The following is a 19,164-nucleotide window of genomic DNA, read 5'->3' on the forward strand; positions in this document are numbered from 1 at the left end:
GTTGTTAGTTCCTTGTCCTCTTCATGCACCTTGGAAGTAGGTGAAGTTGCTGCTGAAAATCCTAGGTGACACAAGGCTTTGGTTGACAACACCCCATCAGCCTTTTAATACCTGAGAGGTTATTAAAAACTGTCAAATTGCTCATACTGTTGTGTTAAGAAAGCCTATCTAAAATTGTGAACAGATTCAATCACATTTACAAATCTGGAATCATTTTAATGAGTCAGCCGGTAAAACAGCATTCTTTGAACATATAGTCCAGTGTTTGATTCAAGTTAAGCATCCCTGTAGGTAGTGCTGTCATTTGTACCATTCATTATGAGCACTCCAAATCAAAAAAACATGTATCTTTATGACTGCATTACTATCAGTGTCCCACAATAAAACATATATAATAATTGGTTAATTGTATCATATCATACCAGCATAGAGTTCAGAAAAAAATAGTACATCAGTCTGCATAGAGCACCAAAACTTAATCTTGAATGCAAAATTCTAGATAGCCAATTCACAGTGATTTTACTGCAGAAAGGTCAGTGCTCTATCTACTCACATATCACTGAAAAGAGTCAGTAGTCCACATAAAAGATAAAAGTACATCCCACTTTGAAATTAGCAAAATTGTAGTTTCTGATTCTATAATGCAAAAGTTATTTAGTGCAATATCAATGTATTTTGTATGCTATTCATGTGTTTATCTTATCACCAATGTTGTCAATTGCTTAGAGTTCATGGACAGAGCTGTGGGGCTCAGGGAGCTTCCTAATGTCACAGTTCTGGATCAAATTGAAGTAAAAAACAATCATCTCCTCGTAGTTCTTAGTGGAAATCCTTTCATTGATGCCATGGAATCTGAGAAACAAAGGAAAAAAAGGATTCATGGTACCTGGAACAATAAAATATTTTATATATTCCCCTCTTCTATTCATGCTGCATGATCTGTTTCTAGAGTTGAGAAATAATCACTGCACGTGGAATTCTTCTTACTGTATTTATTCAATTTTAAATTGAGGTCTGCAGACATTTTTGGTGAAAATCTATTTTGACAGTATTAAAAACTGCTGAATTCTCACCTCTCAGGGTCACCTGGCTTAAACCAAGCCGGGGAAAACCGATAAATATTTTTGGTCAGGTCGACGAAGTGTCGACTGTCTGTGTTTCCAATACAGATACCTGCACATTTAAATATTGTATTAAATCACTTATAATGTCCTGAAAGATGCTTTAAAATGCTTCCATACAAATCTGTATGAACTCTACCTGGAGCAACTGTAACTGTTGGAAACAAGTCCAGCACCGTTTTCTTAATAATTTGGAAGCCAAAGGCCTTGTCATCAGCACCGCTGATGGGTAGAGGGTCAAATCCATCAACAAGTTCTACCTTCACTCGCTGGTCGCCCACCGTATCCTTGATGATGTCCAGTACCTAAAAAAGACAGCACACATCTCATATTCATGTCAAAGTGTACATAGTAAGGCATTCATTCTCAAAAAGGACTCTACCTCTTGTACCGACTGCGCTGAGTGAATTCGTAGATTTACATAAGCTTCAGCAAGGGAAGGAATAACATTTATCTGCAGAGGGAGGGAGATATTGAATTTTTACAAAGAAAAGTAATAGGCTTAAAATCTTACTTCTTGTGAATTACATTCAATTTAAAATAATCACTGCACCTTTACTCCTGCATTAAAAAAGGTGACTGCTGTGGTAGTCCTTACAAATGCATTAGATACTGGTTTTCTTTCAAGTATCCTGAAACATAAAAACTGGTCTATTTCACTGGAACCAATCACAAGAAAACATGACATTTGAATTTATATTTAAATGATATTTAGCAGTTATTACCTGCTAAGGAGCGGAGAGAAGAGCCACAAATTCGACATTATGAACTTTAGTGGTAAACTGAACTGAAGGCAAAGAATTAGTAGTTGGTAAAGAGTGAGTACATGAGTATACTACTAGTAAAGAAGTATTTAGATTACCCTACCTTGTGGGCCAGATGCTCAAAGGTGTCACCTTCAGGGCCATAACCAAATAACCTCGGCATTGGGTTGTCCTCTAGTCTGAGGAAACAGGATCACAGTTAAATCTTTTATACTAGCTTTTTAAACATGGGGTAGTAAAATTATGGAAGGCAGTGAAACATATGAACAGAGAAGCTAAACAGAACTCATTATAGTTTAAAAAACAATGTTCCTCTCACCTTTTGACTGCTGTGGCTAAGATCCCAATGCTAGTTTCCCTGGGAGGCATCGAGGCGTGACCAGGGGCCACAGACACACTAAGCTTTATAACGGCCTGGCCTTTTTCACTTAACCCGATTCTGCAAATCATAAATCGTACACATAAGATGTGATCAACACAAGTGCACAACACATGTTTAGACAGGTTCTTACAGAGCAGCAGGTCCTTCAATAGCAGGAATGATTCCATCAAGTATAGGCAGGCCCTCGTCCATGACAAACAACAGCTGGACACCACGTTGCTTCAGAACACGCACTATGTTCATCGCTCCATTGGGACCACTGATCTTAAAAAAAGAGATTTTGAAGATTACAGCCATTAAAATGTGATATTTCCAATCCAATTTAAGTTTGTAATGTCATAGTGAAACTGTTAACATACTTCTTCATCGTGACCAAGACCGATGTAAAATCCCCTGCGTGGAGCATAGCCCTTTAACAGCAAGTACTCCAGCGCCTGAAGTATTCCCTAGAAGAAATAAACCAGCTGTTTAGCCAAATATACCTCAAGTCTGTTTAAAAGTAAGCTCACACAAAAGTAATATGTTTTCACACCATTAGATTGTTTTTGTCATCTATGGTTCCTCTGCCGTAGATGAAGCCATCGATCTCCTTTGCAGAAAATGGTGGTGCTTCCCAACCATCTGACTCTGAAGCAGGTACTACATCAATGTGGGCCAGCAGCATGTATGGCACCAGTTCAGGCTGTGATCCTTTCACCCAAAACAAGTGGCTGTAGTTTGCCACCAATTCATGATGAACCAAGCTAGAAGAGAAAACTGTAGGGAAGGCTGACAAAAACAAAAAAATTAAAAACAAGCTGAAAGAGCAATTCTTATCTTAAATTCATCCTATCTTTCATGACTTATTTATGATAACTTTTTCATGATTATGACTTATTGATTTGTTGTTTATAGTAAAAATTCAACTATGAAATAAAATTCAATCTACTGGTTCCAGCTTCAAGCAAGTGGTGATCTATGGTAAATAAAATCACTATCGCACATTTTTGAAACTGTCGCAAGCTGTCACCTGCTAAAATTGAACTATAGAAAGTTTCATTTCACAAGTGAGATAAAACAACTGATAGAGGAGGCTATAAAAATTGCAGCAAATGCTTTATGTCTGTGAAGGTTCTCAGTCATCCAGGTCATCGTAGTCAAAGGAGCTTGCAAAGAAAAGCGTCTGGACTTACAAATGCTTTACAAATGCAATCACTGGTTACTTTACTAGGTGCACCTGTTTAGTTAGTCATTAAAACAAATATCTAATCAGCTAATCACATGCAACCGAGTCAGTGCATTCAGGTATCTAGACATGGTCAAGATGGCCTCCTAAAGTTCAAAGTGAGCATTAAAATGGGGGGAAATAAATGTGACTTTGAACCCAGAATTGTTATTGGTTTCCGATGGGTTGGTCTGAGTATTTCAGAAACTTGTGATTTACTGGCATTTTCCCACACAGAAAAAACTGGCAGTTTTCCACTTAAACAAGTGAAGACCAAGCAGCAACATCTGCAATTCTTATAAGTAAGGACTTTTATTTGAAAATATTAGTTTTTCAATTGTTTTGGGGCAGAGTCAGCTTCTTTTCCTTACATGACTTGGCATCAAATTACACTATATTGCCAAAAGTCAAAACTCAACCATCCAAATCATTAAATTCAGGTCTTCCAATCAATTCCATGGCCACAGGTTTTATGCACCTTTGGCTATGGAATCAATCAAGCACCTAGACATGCAGATTTCTTCTACAAACATATGTGAAAGAATGAGTTGATCTCAAGACCTCAGTGAATTCCAGTGCAAGTTCAGTCGTGAAATGTCCTTGCTACTAAATATTCCACGGTCATGTGAACAGCAGACGCTGAGCCTCCAAAAGTTGATTCTGTTCATCTGGATGTAGCGTTTTCAGTGGGAGAAACGTTTCGTCACTCAGCTGAGACTGAAGAAGTCACTTGGATGACTGCAGGTTTCCCCAATCTTATAAACAGTACATTTGCATAATGACTGAAACCAGCCCACTGAAGGAACAATGGGCTGGGAGGTCACCTTCATCATAATTATGCAAATTCTCATGACCATTGATCAACAACCACTGATCAAAGACCACTGATCAATGGCCATGAATACCATTCACAAAGAGTTGGGGAATGGCTGCAGACACAGCATTGTAAGATGGTGAAAGGTGTACTCTTAAGCCCCCTCCGCGATTTAGAGATGGTCTTTCCCTTTTCACATAAATGGCCTCCTTGACTCCGCACTCAAACCAGCGTTCCTCCCTGTCTAGGATGTGTACATCCTCATCATTGAAAGAGTGTCCACTGGCCAGTAGGTGTAAATAGACTGCAGAGTCCTGGCCTGAAGAGGTGGCTCTTCTGTGTTGTGCCATCCGCTTCACCAGAGGTTGTTTGGTTTCCCTGATGTATAAATGCTGGCAATACTCCTGGCACTTAACAGTGTACACTATGTTACTCTGTTTGTGTCGGGGGACCCGATCCTTGGGGTGGACCAATTTTTGGCACAGCATGTTTTGGGGTTTAAAAGCCACAGAGACGTGGTGTTTAGAAAAAATGTGTCTCAACTGTACTCCTTACACGTACGGGATCACTACAGGTTTTCGCTTAGGCAGCGCTTGTCCTTCTCTCCTGGATCAGCTGGTGCTTTCTTTAGGCGCCTTCCCAGCTTTGACAAAAGTCAAGCTGGGATAACCACAGTTACTCAGAGCCTTCTTGATGTGATGTTGTTCTGCTTCCCTGGCTGCTGAATCTGTGGGGATGGTGTTCGCTCTGTGTTGTAGCATTCTGATGACACCCAGTTTGTGCTCCAGTGGATGATGAGAGTCAAACATTAAATACTGATCCATATGTGTAGGTTTCCGGTACACATCAGCTTTTAGATGTTCCCCATTACTGATGGAAATCTCACAGTCTAAGAAGACTAACCTGCCACTTTTCATATCCTCCCTGGTGAATTTGATGTGTCGGAATCTGGCTTTGACAGTTGCCAGGAGAATGGTACTTGTCTGACTGACACAAACCAAGAGTAAAGTTTAGTGGAGGGGGTATTATGGTTTGGAGCATTTTCAGGACTTGGGCTCGGTCCCTTAGTTTAAGTGAAAGGAACACTTGTGCTCCCAACAGGGAGATGGCCCTTTCCTGTTTCAACATGACTGCACACCAGTGCGCAAAGCAAGACCCATAAAGTCATGGATGAGCAAGTCCAAGATGGAAGACCTTCTTCCAACCAAATAGAACGCCTTTGGGCAGGCCTGGACTGGGAAGAAAAATCAATAAAGTATCAGCCCTATACTTTATTATACACGTCCTGCCGATTGTGAGATACCATTCTGAGATAATCAGCTGGCCAAAGGAGGAAATAGAAGCTACTGACATCAAGACAAGGAAGTTCCTTGCCATGGAGGGTTTCACCCAAAGTTCAACAACCTCAGGCTAAGCTAAGTGGAAGGAAGGATGCCACGGACAAATGAGTGTCAGAACAACTATCCAGGATGAAACAACAACAATCCATGAGTACATCAGGAAGAGGTCCACTCTTGCTGCACTTTTCTTGGCTTGTTCTAGCAACAGCTGCCTCTTGTGACTACAAGGACTTTAGATTAGCTGCTGCTATGGTAAATGGCCTGCATTTGTATAGCGCTTTATTATTACTTAGTCTTTAGCGTCCCTAAAGACTAAGTAAAGCATACTGTAAAGCTCCATCAGTGCTGTAAAGCTCTATCAGTGCCCTGGGGCGTACTGACAGAGGCGAGGCTGCCGGACACTGGCGCCACCGGGCCCTCTGACCACCACCAGTAGGCAAACATGGGGTTAGTATCTTGCCCAAGGACATCTGGCATGCAGCCTGGGATCAAACCACCGACCTTCTGATTAGTGGCTGACCTGCTCTGCCACCTGAGCTACAGCCACCCCGCACTAGTACTACTGTTGACACATTTTGCTGCATCTGTTTTCAAGTTCTTTTTCTTTTTCTCACTTAGCTTTTCAGTCCCACATTTTTATTTCTTTTTGTTTGTCCATCTGTATCAACGCTTCTTCCACATTTAATTATGTTCTACAAGGTGGAATATTGTTGACGGACTGGTTGGACTAAGATAATGTTTGGGTAATTTAGTGTCAGTAATAAGAATGAACCAATTGGCTGTCAGTCCAGCAGCCCTTCAAGATGGCCTGTAGCCTGTCTTATATGGACAAAGCGAAGGGTCTCACTGCAGCCACTGTGGAGCTCTACAGTAACTGGAAACACATGACTTCCACACTAGGTAGAAACATGTCCAACATATTGCAATACGGGACACAACACAAAAACAAAGGACGTTTCTCAATTCTGAAGTACTTTCATTCAAACTACAGGTGAACAATAGTCATAGCCAAATGTTTCCCCGTTATGTCGATATCAGTACACACCTACACAGGATGTCAACAAACCGTGAAAAAAAGCCACAGGATATAAAAAAAAATACATTAATGATTGCAGGTAAGGGTCTGTATATATTAGTATTTACGAAGGGTATGTTGCGACTTATTACTTACAATTACAGTGGTCCCTTGCTATAACGCGGTTCACCTTTTGCAGCGTCGCTGTTTCGCGGATTCTTTTAGTGCAATTTTGCATGCTTTTTTTTTTAAAGCACATTGTGTTCTGCGTCCCGATTGGCTGTAGATCATTGTCGATCTCCTCCGTGCCGTGCCGTGCTCTCCTGTACAGTACAGAATCGCTACATCGATCACTAGCAGTGTGACTCTGAAGTGCTGTACTGTATGTTTGTAAGTTTTCTCCCCAACAAACACAACAATGCCGACAAAACGTTTTGCACCATCAAAGGCACCTGCAGTAGCGTCCAAAAGGCAGAGGAAGATGCTAACCATCACACAAAAAGTTGGACTTCTGGACATGCTAAAGGAAGGTAGCAGTTACCGTATTTTTTTTTCATTTTTTTTACCATATGGCCCACCGGATAATAAGGTGCATTAAGCTTAAATTAAGCAATTAAGCTTAAAGTTAAATTCATTAGTTCTAAAATCTGTCATTATTATTTATAGAAAAACAAATATACTGTATGTTTATTTCTCAAATAAATGTTTGGGACTGAAAACAGGTTTTGATCTTTGGTTTCATTCTATAATGGACTTTTTCTTTTTCTTTTTTTTTTTTTACAAAGGTTTGAGCTTTGAGAGTTTAAACAAGAGAGAAAAGTGTGAAACTGTTCATGCCTTTCTGAGAAAAGTGTATAAAGTGTGTAGTGATGGGTTTTACAGCCTTACAACATTTTTAAAAAATTGTAAAAAATAAAGCTGGCTACTTCGCAGATTTCACCTATCGCTGGTTATTTTTAGAACAACACCCGCGATAAACGAGGGAACTTTATATACAAATACTGAGAAATTTCAATCCCTTCTCTCTTTTGCTCTGAGGCGCGAGGGAAAAATATCGACAAGTCGATGAACATCATCTACAGATATATTCAGTAAATGCCCAAGACACCTTGAGAAATGTAAATCGCCGGTTGACTTTTTTTGGAAAACCCGACCATAAACAAGATGCGAATATCACACCGGAAACGAAGCGCCCTACAGGAGTTTCCCCACCGGAAGTAGCATATGCTAAGGTGCACATAGTCTATTGGAACAGCAGCATACTTGATGACATCACCGTTCCGGAGTTTTTACTGCCATCCCCTCTTAATTTAACTGTGATTAATATTTACAATGGAAATTACACATTATGTTTTTGATCTTCTCTCTTTTTTTGTTTTTTAAAGATAATTTTTAAAAAGTATCTTAAGCACTCTGGCAAAATTCGCTTTTATATATGATCTGTTCCATAATGTCTAAAGAGCTTCATACAGTTAAGCACAATTACTGCATGTATGAAAACACAAGCTTACTCTCTCTATTAATAAAAATAGTATACATGTATGCCTGAATAATAAGAAAGAGGTGAGATGTTAGAACACTTTTATATTTATTTTAATAGACACTGACCCTTACAATAGACAGCTGGGGTTTGGAAGAGAATTGAACAAATATTTAAAATATAACCGGATCATTTTTGGAGCAGCCGTCAGGATCTCCACGCATTAACATGTTGTTTTTGCTCCCAGTGAAAACGTTTCCTCTTGAATTTAAATATTTTTTATGTCATATTTAATTCAGAGTCAGCTGTTTAAAAAAGAACAGAACATTTTACATCAGGCAGTATAACAGGTGAAATTTAAAGTATACTGACAGCTCTACAAGTAAGACTTCAGTATTAAATAAAACAGTCCAGTTATAAAGCTTAACTTTAATCTGAGCCAAACTGATTTGCTCAGGAACAAATGAAACACTGAAAAAAAAAAAAAAACAATAAAATTTTTAAATTATCTAATTGACTTATATATCATGTTTAACCTGAGTAGCGAAAGACCACAGGAGGGGTTTGAAAACGATGTCCGCTGTTCTCGCTCGATCTAGTGAGCCTTGACCTCCCAGGTCAGCTATCAAGCTGATGGGTAACAGACGTCTCCGAAAACGTCGTCCCACTTTGGCAAATGTGTGATGTCTTGATAAATCGAGCAGATATTTGAAGTCTACACAGCTACATTCTCACCTGAAAATGTCCTGAAAGTTTATTTTGTGACCCAGAAAGAGTAATATTTCAAACTTTTTATATGTACTGTGTACACAAAAGCACACATATTGAGACACAGCTCGTGCAACGTAACTGTGTTCAAATTTGAAGTCACATGTTTCCGGTTACTGTGGAGGTCACGTGTTTCCGGTTACTGTGGAGCTCCACAATTTTTTTGTTTGTTTGTTTTTTATTAATTAAACAAATGTAACAAGTACAGGGAGTGCAGAATTATTAGGCAAGTTGCATTTTTGAGGAATAATTTTATTATTGAACAACAACCATGTTCTCAATGAACCCAAAAAACTCATTAATATCAAAGCTGAATGTTTTTGGAAGTAGTTTTTAGTTTGTTTTTAGTTTTAGCTATTTTAGAGGGATATCTGTGTGTACAGGTGACTATTACTGTGCATAATTATTAGGCAACTTAACAAAAAACAAATATATACCCATTTCAATTATTTATTTTTACCAGTGAAACCAATGTAACATCTCCACATTCACAAATATACATTTCTGACATTCAAAAACAAAACAAAAACAAATCAGCGACCAATATAGCCACCTTTCTTTGCAAGGATGCTCAAAAGCCTGCCATCCATGGATTCTGTCAGTGTTTTGATCTGTTCACCATCAACATTGCGTGCAGCAGCAACCACAGCCTCCCAGACACTGTTCAGAGAGGTGTACTGTTTTCCCTCCTTGTAAATCTCACATTTGATGATGGACCACAGGTTCTCAATGGGGTTCAGATCAGGTGAACAAGGAGGCCATGTCATTAGTTTTTCTTCTTTTATACCCTTTCTTGCCAGCCACGCTGTGGAGTACTTGGACGCGTGTGATGGAGCATTGTCCTGCATGAAAATCATGTTTTTCTTGAAGGATGCAGACTTCTTCCTGTACCACTGCTTGAAGAAGGTGTCTTCCAGAAACTGGCAGTAGGACTGGGAGTTGAGCTTGACTCCATCCTCAACCCGAAAAGCCCCACAAGCTCATCTTTGATGATACCAGCCCAAACCAGTACTCCACCTCCACCTTGCTGGCGTCTGAGTCGGACTGGAGCTCTCTGCCCTTTACCAATCCAGCCACGGGCCCATCCATCTGGCCCATCAAGACTCACTCTCATTTCATCAGTCCATAAAACCTTAGAAAAATCAGTCTTGAGATATTTCTTGGCCCAGTCTTGACGTTTCAGCTTGTGTGTCTTGTTCAGTGGCGGTCGTCTTTCAGCCTTTCTTACCTTGGCCATGTCTCTGAGTATTGCACACCTTGTGCTTTGGGGCACTCCAGTGATGTTGCAGCTCTGAAATATGGCCAAACTGGTGGCAAGTGGCATCTTGGCAGCTGCACGCTTGACTTTTCTCAGTTCATGGGCAGTTATTTTGCGCCTTGGTTTTTCCACACGCTTCTTGCGACCCTGTTGACTATTTTGAATGAAACGCTTGATTGTTCGATGATCACGCTTCAGAAGCTTTGCAATTTTGAGACTGCTGCATCCCTCTGCAAGATATCTCACTATTTTTGACTTTTCTGAGCCTGTCAAGCCCTTCTTTTGACCCATTTTGCCAAAGGAAAGGACGTTGCCTAATAATTATGCACACCTGATATAGGGTGTTGATGTCATTAGACCACACCCCTTCTCATTACAGAGATGCACATCACCTAATATGCTTAATTGGTAGTAGGCTTTCGAGCCTATACAGCTTGGAGTAAGACAACATGCATGAAGAGGATGATGTGGACAAAATACTCATTTGCCTAATAATTCTGCACTCCCTGTACAACAAATATGGCAAGATTTTAGAGACTTTTTCCAACTTGAGATAATACCAGAACAGCCTGTATTTCAAAATATAAAAGACAGATAATGAAAATAATATAAACATAAGTAACTAAAGAAATAAATAAGTAAAATTAATAAAAATTAAATTGAAAATTAAAAGACAAAAAATACAATTATAACCTAGGGGTTTTCTAAAAGCTTTAGTTCATTAACCATATGATGCAGATCCACAGCTTGTTTTTTGTCCATAAACTTTGCAGATGAGAAGAAGAGGCAGAGTTCTTTGTGAAAAGTGAAAAAGGATGGCTTAGTTTTCAGAAATCGACATTTATGAATGAACCCTTAATAATTATCACATTTAAGACATTTTCAAGTTTCTTTTCTTTTCTTAGAGATTTAAAAATGATATCATTTTTAGAAAATTCAAGTAAGTTTGGAATCTTTGGGAAAAGCCAGTAGTGCACATCATCCAACGGGGCTTTACAGTATATACATTCGTAAAATAAAAGTTCTGTCGAATCAATATTCCCATTACAGAAAGAACAAGACTTATTATCAATAGGAAAACGATGTCTGAGAAATTCTTTGGAAGGGTAAACGCCTGAGAGTATTTCATAATGGACCTCCTTAGCTTTTGGAGGAATGGGAAGTTTTAGGTAATTTGCTCTGATTTCTTTCTTTTGATCGCAGGAGAACAGTGGTGAAATGGAATTTGGATTTGATCTATATGGGGGGAAAGCATTAGTGAATAATTCCTTAATTTTAGAGTTTTTTAGACTGTTAGCTCCACAGTGGCTGCAGCCAGGTGCTCTTGGTCGACAAAGGGTCATGGGTCATGTGACTTCAGTGTTTTGAACCACGTGCATCTCGGTGTAGGTTTCGACATACCTTGGCTCAGCGAGACGTGTAAAGGTCAATTCTGAATAAGGTGTACGGAACAAAGTACATCTGCACAGCAAACACTAACTGCGTCTTTATCCATTTATTAGCGCTATACAAGTTTGACATACAAAAACTACATTAACGTTTAGAGTTTGCTACAACTGACCGATCAAATCATGCGTGCAAGCGTCCACAGCCATCAGCTAGTTCCACGTTGAGCACATTATATATAAACAGTGTTGGGGAGTAACGGAATACATGTACCGCCGTTACGTATTTAAAATACAAAATATGAGTAACTGTATTCCGTTACAGTTACCGTTTAAAAAGGTGGTATTTAGAATACAGTTACTTTGTTGAAATAAATGGATTACACAGCGGTACTTCCCTGTTTCATATTGTCGTGGGTCAGGACTGTTTGGGTTTTGTTTGACAGCTATGTTCTGTTGTTCCAGGCGGCAGCGTTACGGTTACCATGGTTACAGGGTGACGCTCTCTCTCTCTCTGCGTGTTTCCTGGCAGTGTTGCCAACTTAGCGACTTTGTCGCTATATTTAGCGAGTTTTCAGACCCCTTAGCAACTTTTTTTCTAAAAAAAAGTCGCTAAAAAAAGACGTGAAAGCGCGTATCGCTTTTACTCTCAACAAGCAGGGGGTGCTGTAATGCAGTCAGTTCTTCTTTTACTCTTTTACTCTTATGCTTGTGGATCACAAGGTTTAAAACTACTTATAAACACACACACACAAAGTAACTCCACCAGAGTGCCTATTTCGGGTCACTTTTGCCGGTCCAACCCCGGGTAAAGGAGCAGGGTTGGAATTGTGACATTAAAAAAAACCAATAATTGCTAAAAGAAATTTAATTTGTAGTTCTAAATAAACTCTAAATGCATTTAGGACGTTTTTTACTCACTTTATGTCTCTTCCACGATGTTATTTCTCTCTCCAACAACATAGGTTACAATTAGATTAGCATGACCAATTATGCAAATTAGGCGATGACGTCATTTAGCGACTTCTAGCGACTTTTAGGACAACCAATAGCGATTTTCCTTACTGAGGAGTTGGCAACACTGTTTCCTGGGTGAGAGAGGCCTTTTTGTTGTTGTGCTCTAAAGCATAGCTCTAAAGAATGTAGCATCATAGGCAGTGTAGTCCGTGCTGCAGGGAGAATGGACTGCCATACCCGTTACGTGTCTGTGAGCGAGGGAGGGAAAAAAAGGAAAAGTACGAGCTGTCATCGAGCAAAAACGGGAGCTGGAAGCATGTAAATATAATAATAACCACAGCAGCCAAGAAGAGTGCCTGACGAGCCCAGTTGTAAGTAAGCTATTAAGACTCGACTGTACACCGTGTTCGTGTTTTCCTCCAAAAACAATAAGTTCCGTTGGAGCAGCCTTTCAACGCCTCTCTCTGTCTCTCGCAGGCAAAGTTGACCCAGCCAACAAAGTAAAGCTATTTTTCGGCTACGAGCCCGACACAGAACCCACCGTATTAGCCAGAGGTCCCTTTACTACGGTTCGGAGCCGCGGACCTTCAGTAACAGTAATAAATCACAGCAATAGTACATTCACGTAGTTGTAAACAGCATGATAATATATTAAGTAATCCAAAGTATTCAGAATACGTTACTCTCATTGAGTAACGTAACGGAATACGTTACAGAATACATTTTGGGGCATGTATTCTGTAATCTGTAATGGAATACATTTTAAAAGTAACCTTCCCAACACTGTATATAAAAGAAAGTTACTTTAAGCACGTTTTACTGGCAGGTTTACCTTTTCGGAGGAATCTGTCAAATTCAAGCAGCGCAGTGGTGTTGCTTTCTGTATTTGAGAATGACACGGTGGGGATGCGGATTGCCTCTGAACAAATGGAGACAAATTGTTACCAAACAGAAGTGTCTCTACCTCCATCTACATCCACTACAACACGACTCCGAATACCTTTAAAATTTGCTAGGAGCTCCTCTCTCTGATGGTGGTCAATGACGAGCGATTTGTTATTCGTCTTTTCCCAGTGTGTGAGTTGAAGTCCGGCGTTAACGTCCAGTGAAAGAGTCCTGATAGCCGCTATTGTAAATAACAGCAGGACTGTAATAAGCAAGCTGCTAATAATTATCTTTAAAAACTTAAATATTCTTAACTTTGAACCTGACTCAGCCATCGTAACAGTTGTTGTGTTTACAGCGGAACTCGTCGACTGTGACTGCAGGCTGAATTTGCATTAGAGTCACCTGCTGGCAGACAAGGACAGTCACGCCTACATTACGTAGAGAGCAGTTTTAAGAGCTTATTTCAGTTTTAGTTAACCCTTTAAGACATACCATAGAACCAAGTCCGCCAGAGCTTATATTATATTTTTACATGCTGTAGTGCCATTTTTGGGAGCATTTCAAGTTGATATACATAAATACAACCATTATAGCCCAAATTTTAATAATATGTATGCATTAAATGCATAGTAATTACATAAATTGCAAAAAAGTGCAATAAACTACAAAAAAATTGAAAATCGTTTTTGTTTTTTTTAACATATATTTCTAGTTAGAGAAATTTAAGAGGCTTATCCCTCAAAACTGTAAATACAAAAAAGTTGCACAAACTAGTTTCCCACCACAGGAAATTTATTTTAAGTGTCTTCATAGTTTTATTTTTGAAATACACTAATTTTCACATACTGCAGGAAAAACGAAAATAGATATTATAATGCAAATTTGAAAAAAAAACAGCATATGCATCAAAATAAACTATTTCCAGCAGTGCAATATGAGTTCTAAGCATCCCAGAAACGACACAGAAAGTCATAAAGTCAAACATAACTTTTAATAACACCAGTATAGGCTCATAAGGTTAAAAACTACATTTCCGCAAAATGACGTCACTTCCGGTTTCGGGCAGGTCATGGCGGACATGCGATAGTTCTCGCTGATGGACTAGGAAGTGTTACAAACAGCTGATCGGATCGGCAAAGCGTGTTTCTGGAATATTATGTTTTTGTTGCTGTAAGTGCTTTTTATGCAGTTTTTGCAAAGCAATATGTGGAAGGAAACTGGGACCTAGGACAAGCTGATGGCATAAGATGTAAGTACAACTCCTCCGGTTTCATATGCAAAAAAAATTATTGCGCTAGCTTACGTGGTTGTAGTGCTACCGGGATTTAAAAATAGTTATGCAAAATGGAGCGTGTCCGTTCTGACCGGCTTTAAAGGGTTAAATCACCATCACCATTCGGGGGGAGAAAGAATATACAAAGCTTGCATTCAATCTCCCTCACGACATGCAGCAAAGGCTTGTTTTGCAGAATAAAAAGGCGCTTAGATTTTTAGTAGTAAAATCATTGCAAAATACAAAGCAAGCACTTTATTGAAATACATTTCAAACATTTAAAAAAAAAATGCATGTAAGTACAGTGACAAATTCTTTGAAAAGGCAATATTACAATTAGGTTTAAGAAAATGGACAATTTTAAAATTAGTCCAGCATCACTTCTATAGTGACAAGACCACAATGGCAAAATAATCACATAGAAAACCACATTCTGTTTAACTAATAATAATAATTATTACTATTATTATTAGTAATATTATTATTATTATTATAACTTTATAGCTATTGTTTCTACAGATCTTCCTCCACTTCCAACTGCTCACACAAACCTGAATCAGGAGACATCAACAAATAAGGATCACATTTTGCCTCATCCCAGACCATCAATCACTACTACAATTACTGACAACTTCTGTGCTACAGAAATTGGTGGGCTATATGCCAAACCGGATGCTCCAGGTTCTTTTTGTACCTGTGCCAATGGCATTGCATGGATCCAAAACTGCCCAGCTAATTTAGTCTTTCAAGACTGTTGTAAGTGCTGTGACAGGCCGTAGAGACTCTTCTATATTTGGATTTACAAACAATCCCTGCCCAGTGTTGGGAAGGTTACTTTTAAAATGTATTCCATTACAGATTACAGAATACATGCCCCAAAATGTATTCTGTAACGTATTCCGTTACGTTACTCAATGAGAGTAACGTATTCTGAATACTTTGGATTACTTAATATATTATCATGCTGTTTACAACTACGTGAATGTACTATTGCTGTGATTTATTACTGTTACTGAAGGTCCGCGGCTCCGAACCGTAGTAAAGGGACCTCTGGCTAATACGGTGGGTTCTGTGTCGGGCTCGTAGCCGAAAAATAGCTTTACTTTGTTGGCTGGGTCAACTTTGCCTGCGAGAGACAGAGAGAGGCGTTGAAAGGCTGCTCCAACGGAACTTATTGTTTTTGGAGGAAAACACGAACACGGTGTACAGTCGAGTCTTAATAGCTTACTTACAACTGGGCTCGTCAGGCACTCTTCTTGGCTGCAGTATATTTACATGCTTCCAGCTCCCGTTTTTGCTCGATGACAGCTCGTACTTTTCCTTTTTCTCCCTCCCTCGCTCACAGACACATAACGGGTATGGCAGTCCATTCTCCCTGCAGCACGGACTACACTGCCTATGATGCTACATTCTTTAGAGCTATACCTGTAGCATACCACCTTAGCACAACAACAACAAAAAGGCCTCTCTCACCCAGGAAACACGCAGAGAGAGAGAGAGCGTCACCCTGTAACCATGGTAACCGTAATGCTGCCGCCTGGAACAACAGAACATAGCTGTCAAACAAAACCCAAACAATCCTGACCCGCAACAATATGAAACAGGGAAGTACCGCCGTGTAATCCATTTATTTCAACAAAGTAACTGTATTCTAAATACCACCTTTTTAAACGGTAACTGTAATGGAATACAGTTACTCATATTTTGTATTTTAAATACGTAACGGCGGTACATGTATTCCGTTACTCCCCAACACTGTCCCTGCCTTTATGGAAAAATACTGTCTTTGCATTTCCTTCTGTAACACTGATAGTGTAGATTTGATACTTGCAGTTTTAATTCATTCTTGTGATCTCCACATTGTATTTACTTACATTATTTATGAACATTACGCAACATCTAATCCAACTGGCATTACAATTATAACGGATCTGATTCTAAAAAGAATATGCACATTTATAACATCCAGAGACATCTTTGTAATACATCATTTTCCATCACAAAGTACAGTTCTGTGCAACAGTTTAAGGCAGTTGAGGAAAAAATGTTGTAAACAAAGAATGCTTTAAAAAATGAAAGTATTAATCATTTATTTTCATCAATCAACAAAATGCAGTGAATGAACAAAAGAGAAATCTAAATCAAATCAATATTTGGATTGACCCCCCCCTTTGCCTTCAAAGCAGCATCAATTCTTCTAGGTACACTTGCACACAGTTTTCAAAGGAACTCAGCTGGTAGGTTGTTCCAAACATCTTCGAGAACTAACCACAGATCTTCTGTGGATATAGGCTTCCTCACATCCTTCTGTCTCTTCATGTAATCCCAGACACATTGATGATGTTGAGATCAGGGCTCTGTGGGGGCCATACCATCACATCCAGTACTTCTTGTTCTTCTTCATGCTGAAGATAGTTCTTAATGATTTTGGGTGTATATTTGGGGTCGTTGTCCTGCTGCAGAATACATATGGGGCCAATAAACAATCATTTATATTTGTGAAAGCATTCTTTGTTTACAGCATTTTTTTTCTCACCTGCCTAAAACTTTTGGACAGTACTGTATTTAGGAAAAAAGGCTGTATAAAAGGAGACACAAATGAAATTTGCTAGTGACGGAATCTGCAATCTCACACGGAAATCAAAAAAAAAAAGAAATCCATATGCACAAAAACAACAAACGATATAAGCCTGCAATGTACCGCACAATCAGCAGAACCAACACTAGTTCAAAATCCTCAGAGGAGATATCAGTGGTATTTGTTCGGAATTTGGGGTTTCAGCTTGTTTTTGTGGGTCAGTATAATGTTATGCCACATTTGGACAGTTTTGATCATTTAAGCACAAATTCATGTCCTTCATCTGAATTTTATTGTTTTGAGGTTTGGCCTTCGGAGTCTAACCCTTGTGTGACCTAATCCAGGTTTGGCAACATATGAAATAAAATATTATTAATTATAATTATTATAAGTAGATTATTCATTTGAGGATGCTAACTATGAAGCAAGACCCACTGTTTCTGTGTAGAAAATATTAAAAAGTAATTGGTTTTGGTTGCTGGAAACGTGTATACATTTGTAAAAATGAATGAAATTTTAATAAGATATGTGATACACAAAGGAGTGACTTTGGGTTTCACTTTGGGTTGACTTTTAAGTCAGAACAAATATTTCAGTTGAACAGAATAAGAAAAACTACAACAGAGTACATTCTGTTGGCTCATCAATAAAACAAAATCAAAGCTTTTGGATGAAAAGTTGAAAAGTACTTAGTTTTGATGACCAAAATGACTTTGACATTTGTTATATGACTGGTTTTAGACAAAGCTCATTACTTATTTTTTACAATTTAAAATATAAATTAAATAAAAATAAAATTTTCAAAATGAAAAATTCAGAATTGTTTTTTTGAAATTGAAGTGTCGATTGAGCAGTCTGACAAATGTTTTCAAAGTAATTAAATAAATTGAATTTGCATATAAGAGTTTTAATTTGCAACATCTTTTTTTTTATTAAAAATGTAAAAACTCATGTATCAAATAGGACACACTGGGCCTTGAGAGAATAACCATCACATCCGCTTTGAAATCTGCAAGTAAAAATCTGCAATTACTAATGACCTTCACTTCAAGCATCTTAAGATTTTATTTTAAGATTTCATGTTTTGGCTGCTGTGTTAATGCATTTTAATTTTTAAGGTCATTACGTTCCATCTGTGAAAGGAAATACGCAAATTTGTGCAAAACCGCTTGTATGTCATTTGCTTTAATTAATAACTCGTTTCTTGTCTTCTTTACTCTACATTAAAGCTATTTTTATTACAGATGGAAGCTTGCTACCTGGATAAAACTGTCACATTTTCAGAAATGTTACTTATTCTAAACCTGTTGTAAAATTCCTCATATGTACTGTATATAGCACAAGTTTAAAAAGGAATTTCATTTTGTGTTTCATCAGAAATAATTATGGGAAAATTCTGTTAGGTCAAAGTAACTGTGATTCAGACTCATCTGAGATTTTTTAGTACATGCAAGTATGGAATCATTTTGAAAATCCTAGGTGACACAACACTCAGGCTGATGACAACACTCGATTATGGGCTCAAAATGTGGTCATAAATATTTTGTACTTGTAAAAAAGATTTGTATGTGTAAAAAAGATTTGTGTGTGCGTAAAAAAGATTTGTATGTGTAAAAAAGATTTGTGTGTGCGTAAAGAAGATTTGTATGTGTAAAAAGAATTTGTGTGTGCGTAAAAAAGATTTGTATGTGTAAAAAAGATTTGTGTGTGCGTAAAAAAGATTTGTATGTGTAAAAAAGATTTGTGTGTGCGTAAAAAAGATTTGTATGTGTAAAAAAGATTTGTGTGTGCGTAAAAAAGATTTGTGTGTGGACTTAGAAAAAAAAACCCTGCAAGTTACAAGTACGAATTTTGACCCTATTTTTCTTCCTTTCATCTGATTGGTCAATGTCATGTCAATCACAAATGTAACAATCCAATCAGAGAACAGATGGGTT

At 38.3% G+C, this 19,164-nt stretch overlaps 1 protein-coding gene across 1 annotated transcript; it reads right to left on the bottom strand.

Moving 5' to 3' along the window:
* Positions 1 to 185: 185 nt before the first annotated feature.
* LOC146364667 (N-fatty-acyl-amino acid synthase/hydrolase PM20D1.2-like) lies at positions 186 to 18,885 on the bottom strand. The gene is made up of 13 exons (XM_084916265.1): positions 13,489 to 18,885; positions 13,321 to 13,407; positions 2,800 to 3,035; positions 2,627 to 2,713; positions 2,398 to 2,531; positions 2,205 to 2,324; positions 1,989 to 2,064; positions 1,847 to 1,908; positions 1,675 to 1,753; positions 1,504 to 1,575; positions 1,261 to 1,426; positions 1,074 to 1,173; positions 186 to 852 (listed from the first exon to the last, which is right to left on the bottom strand). Exons 1-13 carry the CDS (start codon positions 13,706 to 13,708, stop codon positions 723 to 725), a joined length of 1,569 nt encoding a protein of 522 aa, XP_084772391.1. The 5' UTR covers positions 13,709 to 18,885; the 3' UTR covers positions 186 to 722.
* Between the last annotated feature and the right edge of the window lie 279 nt (positions 18,886 to 19,164).

This window comes from Perissodus microlepis, chromosome 20 (genome assembly GCF_051167445.1).
Source record: "Perissodus microlepis isolate ML-2025 ecotype Zambia chromosome 20, ASM5116744v1, whole genome shotgun sequence".
Taxonomy (NCBI): domain Eukaryota; kingdom Metazoa; phylum Chordata; class Actinopteri; order Cichliformes; family Cichlidae; genus Perissodus; species Perissodus microlepis.